Raw genomic sequence first — 15,360 nt, forward strand, 5'->3', positions numbered from 1 at the left:
TTGGAGTCGGCACCTGTGCTTGGGCTGTGGCGCAGGCTGGGACAGCGGAGGGGACGCTGGCCTGAGCGCAGAGTGTGCAGCAGAGGCGAGAGGACCCAGGGAGCGGGGACACGCTGAGAACTGAGGCTGGTGCCCAGCGGGCAGAGGAGGGGCAGGGCGCTTCAGAGAGTGGGTGAGAGTGAGCACGTGGGCCTGTGTGTAAAGAACGGTCTCAGGGTGCTCGTGTGTCTAACCTTCGTCCATCTAGACTGTGAGCTCCAAGGGAGCAGAGGCCGGTCTCTCCCACCGATGTAGCCCCCACGCCTGGCAGGGCACCTGGCAGGACACCTGGCAGGACACCTGGCACACTGAAAGCGTGTGCGAACAAGGGCACACCCCGTGACGGTATGAACAGATTGGTGAACGAGGGGGCCCAGGGGACAACGAATGGGAAGGGAATGAGTGGGTCTACACCACAGGTCTACAATAAAAACCCAGTTGTGAGTCCCAGCTCTGTTACTAGGACGGCCTTGGTGTAACCACTCCAGCCTCTTGGGCTTCTGACTCCTTGTTTGTAAAACGTGAGTCATAGGACCGCCTACCCCACGGGGCGAGATGCTTATGAAGCGTCGGGTTAACTGCTCTGTGCTCTCCGAGCAAAGCCACAGAGATGACCTGGAGGGGGCGGGGGGCAGCCTCCTATGAGGCCCTGGTGGCTCGGGCTGAGAAGATGGGCACATTCCCCAGGGAGGCAGCTTTCAGCTCAGGGCCAGAGAGCATTGCCGGGATGGATGACACATGGTGGGGGAAGTCCTGCCCCCAAAGGCCCTCAGAAAGGCCGGCCAGCCACTCCAAGAACAAACATAACCATAACACCGTTGAACGTCTCTTTGCCTCGTGACCAACGGATGGAGCCCCGGCCACTTCTGAGGGCACCTGCCTGGGAGCATCCCAACCTGGGGCCCGGAGCCCTCTGGTCTCCAAGGGGCTCCTCGGAGCTCACCCCTTAAAGCACGTCCTGACACAGATCCTTCCAGACCCAGACTTCCCCACCAGCTGAGGCGACGGGCGCCAGCTTGGACTCATGTCCCTAAGTGAGCTGCAGAAACTCACTCAGAATGCTCCTATGTACTGGGAACGAGGTCATAAAGGAAACACCTTCTCTTTTAGTTCATGTACTTGTGACAAGCAATGGCGTCCTGGCCACGAGTGTGGAACGAACCCCACACTTCCCCATCACTGGGCCCGTCACCCCAGGTGCTGGTGATGGTTCCCTCCCTCCCTGAGCTTACAGGCTCTTTGAGGCTGAGAACCGTGGTTACTGTTGCTTCTCTGTTTTCCTGGGCTGAGCCTAGTGCCTCATACACAGGAGAAGGCAAATGAATGGTTTGCTTAATGAACAAGAAAATTAATGAATGATGAATAAAGGGTGTCTACTTTAATCCAGTTTTAACAAATTCAGGTTCTGCAATGAGCTCACTCGCATTAACTTATCCTAGATGTGAGGAGAGTCGTGCACCTTCATTTCGCACACATGACAGGGTCTATGATATAACTAACCTGGCCTCCAGTTATTGGGAGATTCCAAACCTCTCCTCAAGCCTCTGACCCAGGACCCATCAACAAGTACTTGGGATATTAATACTGCATAAGGCGCTCGATACAACGCCGATCGATCACATACTTCTACATGGGATGGTCGGCCTGGAGGGCGCCTTCCTGCTTTACCTGGCTGGCCCTTGCTTGTCCTGGGGTGTTCGCCACAGCCGTCACCTCCTTCAGGAAGCCCTCCTGGTTAAGGTGCCCTCCTCTAGGGCACCCCTGATAGGACCCAGGGTTAAATCTCTAAGCACAGTGCAGACCCTGAGCTCTCTGAGAGCAGAGACTGGACCTAGAACAGCACTCGGCACACAAGAGCTAAAATCAGGGGCTCCACCATTCCCAGTGCCTGATCACCCCATCACCTACCATCACCAGCCCCTGTGGATGTGGGACCCTGAAAACCTTCTTCCAGAAGCAACTCTTGCCCCCATCAGAGAAAGGAGCCGCCGTCCATCAGACTCACCTTTCCTTACTGGAAAAGTCGACTCCCAGCAGGATACTCTCCTCCGTGTCCTGGCGCCCGCTGCTGTCCACCACCACCATGTAGCGGGCCCGCTCAGCCCAGGCGCTCTCCAAGCGCACGGCCTAGACAGGCAGAGATGCTCTTACTGGCCTGCCTTGCCAGATGGTCACCCCTTTCCTTCACCAATCCAAGACCAAAGACTTTTGTTTCTACCTTTCCCCCGTGAGTTCAGGAATTTAGATGAAAACTCCTACGTCTCATTTATATCCCCAGCATGAGGGATGGTACCTGGCTCAGAGGAGACCCCCAAAGTTTGTTAAAGGGGTTAACAAGTAAATTCCAGTGAATGATGATTCCAGCTTAGCACAGACTGACCCAGAGACCTGACAGCCCCTTTGTCTGCACCTCTGGGTACCGAGCAGAGCGGGCTTTGGCTTTTGAGAATGGTTTGGGAGAACTTGCTCTGATGTAAGAGCCCCACCCCCCCAAGCCCCTGCTCGTCAATAAGTCCCTACCAAATTTCACAATTAAAAATTAAAACTTGCCACTCGCGTCTCTTCTTACCAGCTTGATTCTATCTTCACAACGCAGAAGGTTGATCATTACTTGAAGATGTTGAGGCAGGTCCCCTGTTGGATCAATGAAGAAAGTTTAAAAAAGGTCACCCACCCACTTTCTAGGCAGGATAGGTTAGAATAGGCTGATTCCGAGGGTCTGAAAGAAGACCTGAACTACCCTTAGTCCACTCCTGAATGTTTTGCATGAGGATGGGTGAGACAGTTTATTGCCACGTTTTTAAAAGTTGCTTTTATTTTCTGAAATAATTGCAATACGGGTTGCATATTGAAAATCTGAAAATGCAGACAAGTCTAGAGGAGAAATGTTATTAAATTCAGGCAAACATGACTTTGCGGCGGGGTGGGGGGCAGCAGAAACTATAGACACAGCTGAAGATAGGGATTTGCTAAGGGTTGGTCTGAAGGAAAAAGGACTGGGGGTCATTTCCTGCTTTCAACTCCTACATTTTCCATAAGAGAGAGACATGACTTCTACAACCAGGAGGGGAAATGTTTAAGTGACTCCATAGCGAGCAGGTACGTGCTGGGTACCCAGAGACATAATTTGATTAAACAGCAATGTCATTTTTTTCTTGCTAAAATTTATGTACTCGTTTGTTTGTACCTCCTTGGTTATTTAAAAGAGGCAGTAATGGGGCTTCCCTGGTGGCGCAGTGGTTGAGAGTCCGCCTGCCGATGCAGGGGACACGGGTTCTTGCCCCGGTCCGGGAAGTTCCCACGTGCCGCGGAGCGGCTGGGTTCATGAGCCATGGCCGCTGAGCCTGCGCGTCCGGAGCCTGTGCTCCACAACGGGAGAGGCCACAGCAGTGAGAGGCCCGTGTAGCACAAAAAAAAAAAAAAAAAAGAGGCAGTAATCCAGAGTCACCTTTTGAACATCTCTGAGCGGCCCCAGGGTCCCAGGGGTGCCTCTGGGCTATAGGGACGGGAGGAAAGGTTCTCTGAGGCAGTGAGTCTCCACAGCTACGCAGGATCCACCTCACCGAAGAAGGGCTGTGTGTCCCAGGCACAGGGGCCCCCGTACCTGAGCTTCGTAACTAGCAAGGAGCGAGGGTGGTTCTAGCGCCACTTTTTTCCTAGCTTATGTGTATTTCAAAAAAAAGTGTCTGCATGGGGTTCTTTCTGAAGAAATGGTTCATCTGTAAAGATGCTGATCTAGAAGAAAGTGCAGGGAGTAACTCATAGAAAATCCATATTCATTTCAATTTGTGCAACACCCTGAAGAAAGAGAATTATCTTTAAAAAAAAAAAATTACCCTATAGATCACAATTAGAACCCCAGAGGAATCAATCCATTGGATGGGTTCCTTTTGCAAAAGCGTCCTTTGAATTTTAGGGGAGATTGACAAATGATGTCCAAATGGTACTTCCTGCCTCAGAGAGGAATCAGGTCGTTGGAAACGTGCCCCCTCGTCTGTTCTCTTACAGGATCCCACAGTGGAAGACACCCTACACTGGCACCACGTCCTACGAGGGACGACTTGGAGGTAACGGTCCCTGTTCCCATCTTGTCCCCAACAGCACCCTCACCTGTCGTGGGCCAGCGTGATCGGGATGGCACACAACCACCATGGCTGGTTCTGGGCCCACCTGGGCCCCACCCCCACCCCCACGATCCACTCCGAATCGCAGCAGCGCACAGACGAAAGCAGAAACCAACCCCTTAACTGATGAGTGGCTCAGTGAAAGGGACGTTTTCCACACAGTGGGACTGTCTGCTGAGATGTGCAATTGCTGACAGAGAAAAATCCCAACCCCGGCCTGGTAGCCACACACAGTCTCTGTACGTTCAAGTGTCCAGTAAGCAAAAAAAAAAAAGGTACGTTCAAGTGTCCAGTAAGCAAAAAAAAAAAAAGGCAGAGAATGTGAGCCTAAAGCATAGGTCAGCCCTGGAAAGAGTGGGGCTCAGCCTGACTGGACTGGCTGACATGAGCTGAATTACTTGACATGGACAGAGTGAACCCTCCACTGTACTCGGCTCGGCATGGGGGGTTCGCTTAGGGGACTGTGGGTCGTCCGGGGGACTTGACGTGAAGTCTAGTCTGTGCCTGCCCCAGGGTCGTCTACTGAGCATCTGTGGACAGTGGGTGCCCCCCGTCTCTTGGAGTTCACCAGTCCTCCTAGACCCTAGGGCAGAAGAGCCAGCACACTAGGCTTCCTTCCTACTCTCGTGCACATGCCAGAGATGTGCCAACCAGCAGGACTTAGGGTTTTTACACGACGGCTTTGCAGTCACACACAGGCTCACACACAGTACGAAAATATTCTTTGAATTAGAGGAAGGAGACAATTCATACTTAGGGAACAAAGCTGAGCACTGGCTTTGCTTACGGCTTATGGTTAAGACACAAACAACAGTTACACTCTTAACAGGGCAGAACCGTTAGCAAATTCAAGAACGAAGGTTCTGTTTATAGTGGTATTGTACCAGCAGTCACCGTAGCAATAATTACAGCAATGTACGCTGAGCACCTAAGAGAAGGTAAGTCTGTTTATGTGCGTAAATTTTAAATTCCACGACGTCTGAGTTACCAATATTTGATGCCCGTTGTAAAGATTAGGAAACCGAGGCTTAGAAGTTGATGATGAAGGTTCTGTACGGCTGTACAACTGGGATCAGAAGCCAGGTCTGTCTGGCTCCAAAGCAAATATTCTTTCCATGAAACACACTGCCTCCTTGGGCAGGAAGATCGTTTCCTTAGCTTAAAACAGACCTAAACCTTGATTATAAACATCAGTATGTGAAAATATTGACCGAGCCTTCGTGTTTGCTATAAAATGCAAGATAGGAAGTTCTAACCTAAGCACTCAGCTCCCAAATGAGGCTGGATGACTTGAGGTGAGACAAACAAGATGATCCAAGTGACAAAAAAAACTGGCCCCAACTGCTAGCTGCTTTGACCTGCCATTGTTCTGAAAAGGCAGAGGCCTTACCAGCTCCTACCCCGACACGTGCTGCCCGTTCAAGAAGTTCCTGCAGAGGCTCCCCACCAGCTACAAAGATGCACTTGTACGCAAGCGTTTCCTGAACTCCTCTCTCCAAACTGCCTTCAGGTTCAGAGTCAAGTCACCCAAGAAAACCAGTCTTGTTACTTTGCAGGCATCTCTTATTTGCTTCCTTTTGGACCTCAATTAATACTCAGTTTGATCCCCACTTTATCACTTCTGTCTACTTCCAAAAAAACAAACCCACCGTTAAAGAATAAAGACTTCCCACCCAGTACATGCCCAAGGCTCGTAAAGAAATTCCCCAAATGAGAGTTTTCCAAAAGCTCAGAGAAATGACGGACTAGGCACGTAGGACCCCAGGGTGGTTATTTTCAAGGGGACCACATCTGGCTGTAAGGCGTTCTGGAGCATTTGTTAAAAAGTCGTCCTGTAACTTAAAATCTGCAGTTAACTGATACACTGGGTAGGAAATCTTTATATCCAAACAGAAAGCTGCTGACCTTCTTACGTAGACACCGTGGCCAAAGGGTCGCCGGCTCCCGGTGCCATCTGCAAAACGTGCGTCCCTGCTCAAGAGCCTCTCCCTGCAGCTGTCATTACAAACCTGTGCTCCACTATTTCCCTGGCCTTGAAAACCAGCACAGTGCTCACCACCAGTAATGGAGGGTTCCTCTGTGGCCCAGAAAATAAGTCCCAGGGTAAGAGCGTCAACTTAGAGCCATCACCTGCATGCTTGTGGGGATGCTGAAGACTCCGCTGGCCTTGAGGGCTGCTTCCCTGTTGTAAGAAGAGGGCTGCTCCTTTCACCATGAAAAAACTCTCACTTAAGCTGCGGGCGGAAAAAACCAGAGCGCAGTTAGGCTGGAATTCACAGAGGAGAACGGGCAGAGACATGCTGCAGAGGAAAGGCTGGAGAGTGGCGTGTAAAATGCAAATGGGATAAAATAGCTTCTATAGTAATTTCACACCATACTCCCCCCAAACCTTTGCTACAAGCCTGCTGCTGGAGAGTGTACGTGATAAAATAATGCTTCGGCTAAAACACCCAAGGTTCTCCGTGGGCTCCTCCAGAGCTAGGAGCCCCATCCTGCAGGATGCTGTAAAGGGACCGCTCTGTAATACAACATCTTCTAAAAGTAGAGACCAACTCTCTGATGAGCAGAGGCTGGCTCCCTTCTTGAATTTTTTGTACTCTTGCTGTTGATCTTTGCTTCTAACTCTCTGAACTTTCAACAACCTCACTGCTTCTTGGTGTCTTCCCGTTACAGAATACAAGGAAGATGAAATCAACTTTCACTATTTGCATCTTAAGAAAAGTGGGTGGCTATTGACCAGTTTAATTTAGTCAAGCTTGCTGTGTGGAAAACCTGTAGAAAATCTCAAGTTGACCCAATGAATTTCTCAGCAGAATGAATCTTTGGTCTTTGTTATTTTAATAAAAGCAATCACATTTATATTCAACATATAATTTTAAAAATTACAATAAAAAATTTCACGTTCACGATTTGGCTACCAAAACAAAATCTTTATCTTATGCAGAAATTAAGACTGTATAAACCAATGGACTGTATTAGCTATTAATTACCACCAATTATTTAAAAATAACATCATCTCTGAAAACTACACATAAAATACACCAAAATTAAGTGTTCTTTTTCTGTGGGGGGAGGGTTGTACCACCTATAATTATCTTCTATTTCTTAGCATCTTCCAAACTTACTATATTGAGCAAATATTAACTTTTATAAATGATTTTTTAATTTTCAAAGTAATATAAACATGTAGTATACTTTACAATGCAAAAACATTTCATGTTTATTAATTTTGTGAAAGAAGATCACAAATTATAGGGAACTATACAAATCATTCATTCTCTCTTCAGCAACCAATAAACAATTTGATTTGAAAAAAAATCTCTAAGTAACAGAAGTGCTATTTTTTTTTTAATAGAAAGCAAAGCAATTCCTGACAGAAACACAAGGACATTTTCTGTAATATAAAACAGCAAAATCACCACTGCCCCAGACAGCTAATGTAAGTAGTTAAACACTCTCATCCTGGAATAAAAAACTCAGCTAAGTCTAAAATACAACCCTAGGAGCTAAGAAAACTCACCACATGGACTAGCATTTAAGTCAGCAGCTCCTGGAACTGAAAAATGGTTGTCTTCCATACTATGAAGTCCATAATAAAATCTGTTCATTTTTCTGGTTAAATTCTCACGCTAAAAATCATGACGGCTCAAATACCACATATGAAGGTTTCAGTTCTGCCCCTCTCATCCAGGCCTTTGAGTTACGGACAACTTGGCTTTCTCTCCTTCCTAAAGGCAACGCTTTACATATGGACAGCACTTCTGCATCTACCATCATGCATGTACTGCCAAGTCATCCTTTCCACTCTGTGAGTCCCGTATCTGTGCTGCAAGTTTCAAGTGTTGAGGAGCCCAGGACTATAAATAATGGAAGAAACGAGAAGCACCCTTTCTGTGAGGCTCACTTACCCACGGGAGACAAAAAGCTCTTTAGCATCCATTGGCCAACAGAAAATCCAGGTTGTCTAGTTTTAGCAAATTGCAGACTTACCCAACACTTTTCCACCCCCGAAACGTATCACCCACTCCTTCCTTAAAACCCTACAACTGAGTTTGCTTTCAGAACTATGCTGTTTTAGATAGACACGGATCACTTACTACCTATTCTCATCACTGCCTAAAAGACTCCAAAACACATGAAACTTCAAACAACAATCAGTTCATCGAAGCAGCTGGGGGAAAAAAATCTTTGCAAGGCATCATCAACCTGTTTTTGTTCATGAGTTTAAAAAAAAAAAAGGAAAAAAAAAAAATCCATACTGACCAGAAACCTGAGCCCTCTGGAAACAGCCAGCCATTGACGGTGACCTTTGCCTTGGAAATCATGGGCAAAAATTCCCCTTGGTTTCCCTTACATTTCCTTGGGGGAAAAAAAAAAAAAAAGGAACAATGCAAAAGCATAGGCTGGTTTTATCCCGTGATCACTTACAAGGCCAGTTGTTCCTCAGTGTTCCTGAGGCCAATACGGAATCACAGCCTCCCAGCTACACGTGAAGTCAGGGGGCTGTGTGGACGGGGGCCCTGAACACTGTGCCTCTGTCCTCCTCCCGAAATTAGTCACAGGCGTTTACTGTAAAGAGGAGATTTGAAGCTGCAGGGAAGCTCAGAGAACAACACATCATCCCAAGCCCGTGAGATGGTCCTGCATCTGCAGAGACAGTAAGCAGATACAGCACGAGGAAAACCTCACTGGATGACTCTCGGAGGCGAGAGGCCACAGAGCACGGCAGTCATGGGACTTAGGAAAACGAGACACAGATATTCTTTATGACCCTGTTTCCCGTCTTCTGCTCTGAGCTCACTCTGGGCCCAGAGCCTCCTGCGCCCTGTGGGCGGCTGACGTGAACACTCTCTCCCAGCCAGGGGCCAGGGCTCTGATAGGAGAGGCGCAGAACCCGATTCAATCCATCAGTCTCAAGACACCCCGCCAGGGAAGGCAGTCCCTTACGAAATCCATTTCGGGGTTGGGGGTGGGGGGCACTCGTACTTTACTAGGTTCTGGGGACAAGGAAACCAACTCACAAACCACCCATCCCAACTATGGAGAAATCAGCCTTCTGCCCAAAGATGCTGGTGCCCTGAAGAGAGCGACTAAAGCTCCAGGAGGTCAGACCCAGGCAAACAAAATGGAAAAGTCCTGACGGCGGATTAAGAACAAGTTCAGCCCCTGGCCTCCCTCCTCCATCCTCACCACTTTTATCTCCACAATACAGATATGTCTCAGACCCCGGTTTTAGGAGATGACACGGGCTCATAATTTCTGCAGGGCACTGCAGACAGACAGGATCCTCCAGAAAACCCCAGCCCTCAGAGGAGCAACAGTCAGTGTCATCCAGAAACCAAGACACGGCAGGGGCGGGTGGGGGGCGGCCAGAAATCAGCGGTGGCGATACTTACTAACTTGGGCTGGAAACCTCTGAAGAGCAGAAGTAGGGAGCTGGCTGGCTGGAGGTGCAGACGTCAGTACAACAGAAAAGGTCCGGGACTGCCGTGGTCACATCATGAATTGAACTGCCCCCAGCCCCTGCCTTTCCCGCCCTCCAGAGAAGGATAAACGTCTGAAGAAGAGGCTGGACGGAGGCGTCCAGGAAAGCAGAGTCCCGGTCCTGATGGCGTTCCCACCCAGACGGCAAATGGCTCTGGTGGAACTCTCGTCCTTCCCTGATATTTGGGTTTAAAAAGGCCCTTGTCCCTGCACATCCTGATGAAAGAGGGCCATTCACAGGGAGCAAAACAGCTGAAGTTCCTCTAATCACTTTACTCCTACGGCTTTGCAGTGGGCCTTGGGAATGAGCAGCAGGGTGTGTATTAGAAACCGCGAGGAAAAACAGCTTGTGGCCCAGTAACCCGCCCCGAGCCATGAGGACCCCATCCTTGTTCAAACCGTCACATATTACCAACCATTCACCCAACAGTGACCATGGGCAGCGGCCACCGTTAGTTATTGGGTGTTTTCACAAGCACCGTTTCATTCTGGAAATCCTTCGGTCGTGCTAATCACTCCTGGAGGAGGCAAATCTGGGGTGTGGGGGACGGCATTCCAGGTAGAGGTCAGCAGGTGCTCTGAGAACCTCAAACAAGGGGCGCAGGGCAGGCTGCAGCGGGAAAGCAGGTGCGGGCCCCGGAGGGTGCGGGCCGGGACTCCGAAACCCACCCAGCGGGAGCAGCTGGAAATAAAGTCAGCGTGCAACCAACCACAGTGCAGGGCAGGATGAGATGAGTCCCCTGCCAGAGGAACCCTGTAGGGCTGGGAAAAGGAAATGTCTAAGTGATGGGTTCTGGAACATTCTGTGAAGGAAGGGCACTGAGTAGACTTCTGGGAGGGCCTCGTCTGGAAGGTTCTCCCAGCTCCCAGATGATCGATTAATCCTCACACAAGAGGATTAAGTGAAACATACACTACGATTATGCTTATTCTGCAGTTGAGGAAACTTCAGCTGCAGGAGCGTAATCTTTACAAGATGGGATGAGACCCACTTCTCTCGGGCCCACGCCCACCTTCTTAACCCCTGGAACGCCCTCGCCTCTGCCCGTCCAGAGTGAGAATCAGAGCGGAGACCCTGCAGCCACCTCTGCCCTGCCTGCCCTGACGGCCAAGCTCAGCATCACCAAGGAGTAAGGACAGGACCCATCCCCAGTCCTCCTTCCCAGCACGTGACTGCATCAGAGGCGCGGGAAAGATGCAGGGAAACATCCTCAGAGAGAGAAGACTGGACGTCAGCCCCCGGGGGGCAAGCAGCAGGGCTGCCGCCATCACAGTAATGGGACAGGACACATCAATCGGTCCTTCTGGACTGAATGGGGATCCTGGGGGGCTGGAGGGGGGGGGGGAGCAGCACAGCCATGCTGGTCAAGAAGCTGCTTCTCAGCAAGAGCACCGCCACTGCCCGAGCGCCCACCACGTGGTAGAGGCCACACGAGGCTCTCAGCTGTGCCACCCCGTCTAATTCCCAAGCTCTGCGGGGAAGGCCTTCTTTCCTCTCTGACAAATGAAGGAAGCCAGTCCAGCTCCTGAAAGCGTCCCGGGGAGAGCCTGGGCAACCTCATCTTCAACCAAGGCCCCTGGGGACTCTGGTACACATGGAAGTTCTAAGAAAATACAAGGCACTGGTCTGGGAATCCATATTTCCGGGTTCTAATGCTTGGTCTATTCTGGGTACGTTCTGATATTCACTTACAGGGCTCTCTGTTCATTCATTCGAATAGCCGAGTATTTGCAGACTAAGGAGAACCACGCTAAGCCAGGCCTTAAGGGATGGGGCTGTGTGTGGGCAGTGTGGATGTGTGCCAGGCCACTTAGAAACATAATTCCTGAAGAAGGGAAACATCAGGTGCAGAAACATCACACTACAGAACAGGACACTAACGCTCCTCATTTCCAACTCTGGCCATACATCGGAAGAACCTAGGAAACTTTTCCTTCTTTTTTTTTTTTCTTTGCGGTAGGCGGGCCTCTCACTGTTGTGGCCTCTCCCGTTGCGGAGCACAGGCTCCGGACGCGCAGGCTCAGCGGCCATGGCTCACGGGCCCAGCCGCTCCGCGGCATGTGGGATCTTCCCGGACCGGGGCACGAACCCGTGTCCCCCGCATCGGCAGGCGGACTCCCAACCGCTGCGCCACCAGGGAAGCCCGAAACTTTTAAAACATATTCACGTCCAGGTCTAACGTCAGACAATTCTAGTTCAGAAGGTCTGTGACGAGTCCTCAGCATCTGCTTTTTTAAAAGTCCCAGAAATTGTCCCAACGCACATCCAGGGCTATGAACCCCTGAACTTAACAGTAACAGAAGACACAGAGGAAACTGGCTCCCCTTGTGGCCTTCATAAGAGTACCTTACACACAGTAGGTACATGATAAATGTTTCTGCTGGTGGAAGATAACACCAATAAAAACGTGTGGTCCTCTCGGAAGGAGATTAACACAATCAGGTGCAATGTAGGGAGGTCACACTAGGTCAAAAAAACAAAATAATACCCTCCTTGGAAGCAGCAAAACAGGTTAGCAGATAATTGCACGTGCCCTTCTTCTACCAATACTGTCAGACTCACAGGTGTTCCTGCCCTTGAAAGGCAGCCCTGCATTACAGTCATCTGAGGTGACAATCATAAGGAGGGATCAGACCTCTGATAAGCTCTGCTGTTGACAAAGCACTCTGGCTAACGTCAGCCTATTTGATCTTCATGAAGCTCTCCCATGCAGGCTGAGCGGGCATTGTTATACTCATTTTATAGATGACGAAACAGGAAGTTATTAACCGGTTATGACTTTAGGATTTCTGATGCTACCTCTTGCAAAAAAAAAAAAAAAACCCAGAGAAAATGAGCATAAAAGTATAGGCTCGGGCTTCCCTGGTGGTGCAGTGGTTGAGAGTCCAGTTGAGAGTTCGTGCCCCGGTCCGGGAAGATCCCACATGCCGCGGAGCGGCTGGGCCCGTAAGCCATGGCCACTGAGCCTGCGCGTCCGGAGCCTGTGCTCCGCAACGGGAGAGGCCACAAGAGTGAGAGGCCCACGTACCACAAAAAAAAAAAAGAAAGTATAGGCTCAAAAAAGGATAGAAATTAAGACAACATTGTAAATGAACTATACTTCAAAAAAGAAAGATTCAAATTGACTGGCCTGGTTGAAACGAACTGAACTATTGATACTTTTGCGTGGATAGAATTAACTCTCGATCGCACTCAGCTCTGCCCAGTGATTACTGAGTAGACTGGTTTGTCCAGTGGACTTGACGATAATTCAAGAAAAAAATGGAATGCATATAAAGTTCTCACTACAGAAAAGGTGGTGCCCGTGAACACTCCCAAGAGGAGCTTCCATTAATTCCATCTAGGTTAAATACTGACTGTGCCCCTACCGTGCCTGGTCAGTGCTAAACCCTGGGAATTCAAAGTGAAACAGAAACGGTTTCTGCCCCGGAGCAACAGCACAGTCTAGTGGGTCAGACAGACGCAGGACAGTACCTGCAATGTAGCGCAGCAGGTCCCACGACGCAGGGATGTATAAGGTGCCATATATGCACACACACACACACACACACACACACACACACACACTCAGGAGGGATGCCCAGCCCAGCCGGGGGGTCCAGGGAGATCTCCCTGAAACACCACCAAGCTGGGCCTCAAAGGACCTGTAAACAGGGACAAAGAGAGCAAGGAGCAGGAGAGTAGGAAGATTCTGCTACACGTGCCCTCCAGGGAACAGGGGAGGAGGATCTGGTCTCTGTGGTAAGAGGTTCCACTGAGAATTCATAAATGTCTATTCAGGTTTATAAGTCAGTTCCTTATAAGTCTGGTTAGCATGAGTTGCTTTCTCAGAACTTGATCACCCCTGGGTGAACTAATATTCCAGTTTCAGAACGTGCAAAGCTAAGAATCAAACCCTGGGCGAGTTATTGAGCCAGAAGTTCTCAGCACCCGAAGGCCTAGTAGCCACTCATCGAGGGTTATTTTAAGTAAGTCAACGATACCTCCAATCCGAATGGGGCTTCATAATTTACAGAGAGCTTGCCCCTACATTTCTTCACTTAATTCTTACAATGCCACTTTTCTGATGAAAGAACCAAAACAAAGAAGATAGACGACGTGTCTGCCGTCGTACGGCCCATAAGGGGCCAGACGAGATTGACAGGCTTCAAGTTCAGGGCTCTTCCTGTAGAATCCCGAGGTCAGACGGCAGGACGGTGTGACCTGCAGCCACAGGAGCAGCAGGGAGAGCTGGATGGATGCAAGTCTACCTTAAAACCACTCCTGGCGATGGTTTAGATGGATCCAGAACCCCCTTCCTACCAAAATGAAGTTTGTAAAGATGCAAAGGAGGCGGAAGACCTGTACGTGGAGTAAGGTAAGCGGCCTGCAGGTAGAAATGGAAAACTCTCTTCACTGCTCTCCCATGGGTGCCTCCCTCATTTTCAACTCAAGTTCAAAAGTCACAAAGACCCCGGGCTGTGCCGAGGCCTTATTGTCCTTTACGGGGCATTCAGCAAGGCCTTGTCCCATGTGCCATTCTTCAGGGCCTAAGCAAACAACTCACCTGACACACTGATCAGCTAGAGCCCCCCAAAAGCTCCCCTCCACACAGGATGCTGACGGCAGGGAAACTCCAGCTCTGCAGGGCCTTCTACTCAGGGAATGGGGTCACTGGCAAGAAATGCTGGCAGGGCTTGTTACAAATGTCTTTGCTGCTGGGGCATGTATTGTTTGGCTAGAAGGCGTAGGCTTCTCTCAGAGAGAAGGAATGTCCAGAAGTATTTTGGACAGTAAGAGACATTCTCTGCAGCCAGCTGCGCAGCACTCCTTCCTACCATGGGTAGGAGCAGGCAGCCGAATATACCAACAAGCTCGCAGAATCGGGACTTGCCCCCCCACCCCCCGGAAAAGCGAGACAGCAAATAACACACCTTGGACTGGCTTCACAAACCGTGGGGTAGCTCCTCGATGGCCCCCAAGAGCCCTCAGGCCCCGTGTGTGGAAGCCGGAGCCAGTGTATCTTCCCGTGAACGTCTGGTACACCGGCATCTAAGCCCCCTTCGTGAGCGCAGAGGGAGAAAGGCCACACTGTGCAGGAAATGCAATGGCAGCAGAGGCAACCCAGCCAGCCAGAAACAACAGGCACACGAAGGAAATGTTTTTGAAATAACTCAAAAATTCCAAGAACGAATTGTGTCAACTGACCCCGGTTCTCGGCCCTTTCTTTGGGATGCAGCCCATCCCATATTCATGGGTCGCCAAGTCCTAACCTTTCCAGGGCGCCCTTTCCTTCCCAGTCCCCCAGCCCCGTAAGCCATGCGACGTCCACTCACTGTGTGCCCGGCTCTGTGCTTGGTCCTCAGGGTCCCTGCAGGGCAGTGCTTTCCCAGAGAAAAGACATCTTCTCCACCTGTGCCGTCCAATACGGCAGCCACCGGCCATAGAGGCCTATGTTCTGAACACTCGAAATGCGATGAGTGTGACTGATGAGCTGAATTTGTCATTTTATTTGAATTTAATTAAATTTGAATTAGCCACGTGTGGCTACCAGCTACGATATGGGACAGCACAGCTGTACCGGGAGCTTGCAGCTTAATGAGTCAGGGCAGAGAACAGAGGACCCCGTGCCTTAGTTCCCAGCCACTGCTCTTGTTACATTATGTCCCAGCTCCAGAACTTCCAATGATGCAGCATTATCTATAGAACCCAGAGTCCTTGTGCTTGCTTTGT

The 15,360-nt window shown here is 49.9% G+C and overlaps 1 protein-coding gene across 3 annotated transcripts in view; it reads right to left on the reverse strand.

Moving 5' to 3' along the window:
• Window positions 1-15,360, reverse strand: part of SSH1 (slingshot protein phosphatase 1) — a gene marked incomplete at both ends in the record, with an annotated part of 56,925 nt that overhangs the window by 22,071 nt on the left and 19,494 nt on the right. For all 3 annotated transcript variants that reach the window (XM_082852545.1, XM_082852544.1, XM_082852543.1), the window contains 3 exons: window positions 2,045-2,166; window positions 2,609-2,673; window positions 6,294-6,397. In XM_082852545.1, coding sequence (XP_082708671.1) covers window positions 2,045-2,166; window positions 2,609-2,673; window positions 6,294-6,397 — 291 coding nt within the window. The remainder of the gene's footprint in view (window positions 1-2,044; window positions 2,167-2,608; window positions 2,674-6,293; window positions 6,398-15,360) is intronic.

This window comes from Leucopleurus acutus, assembly GCF_964270905.1.
Source record: "Leucopleurus acutus genome assembly, chromosome: 13".
NCBI lineage: Eukaryota > Metazoa > Chordata > Mammalia > Artiodactyla > Delphinidae > Leucopleurus > Leucopleurus acutus.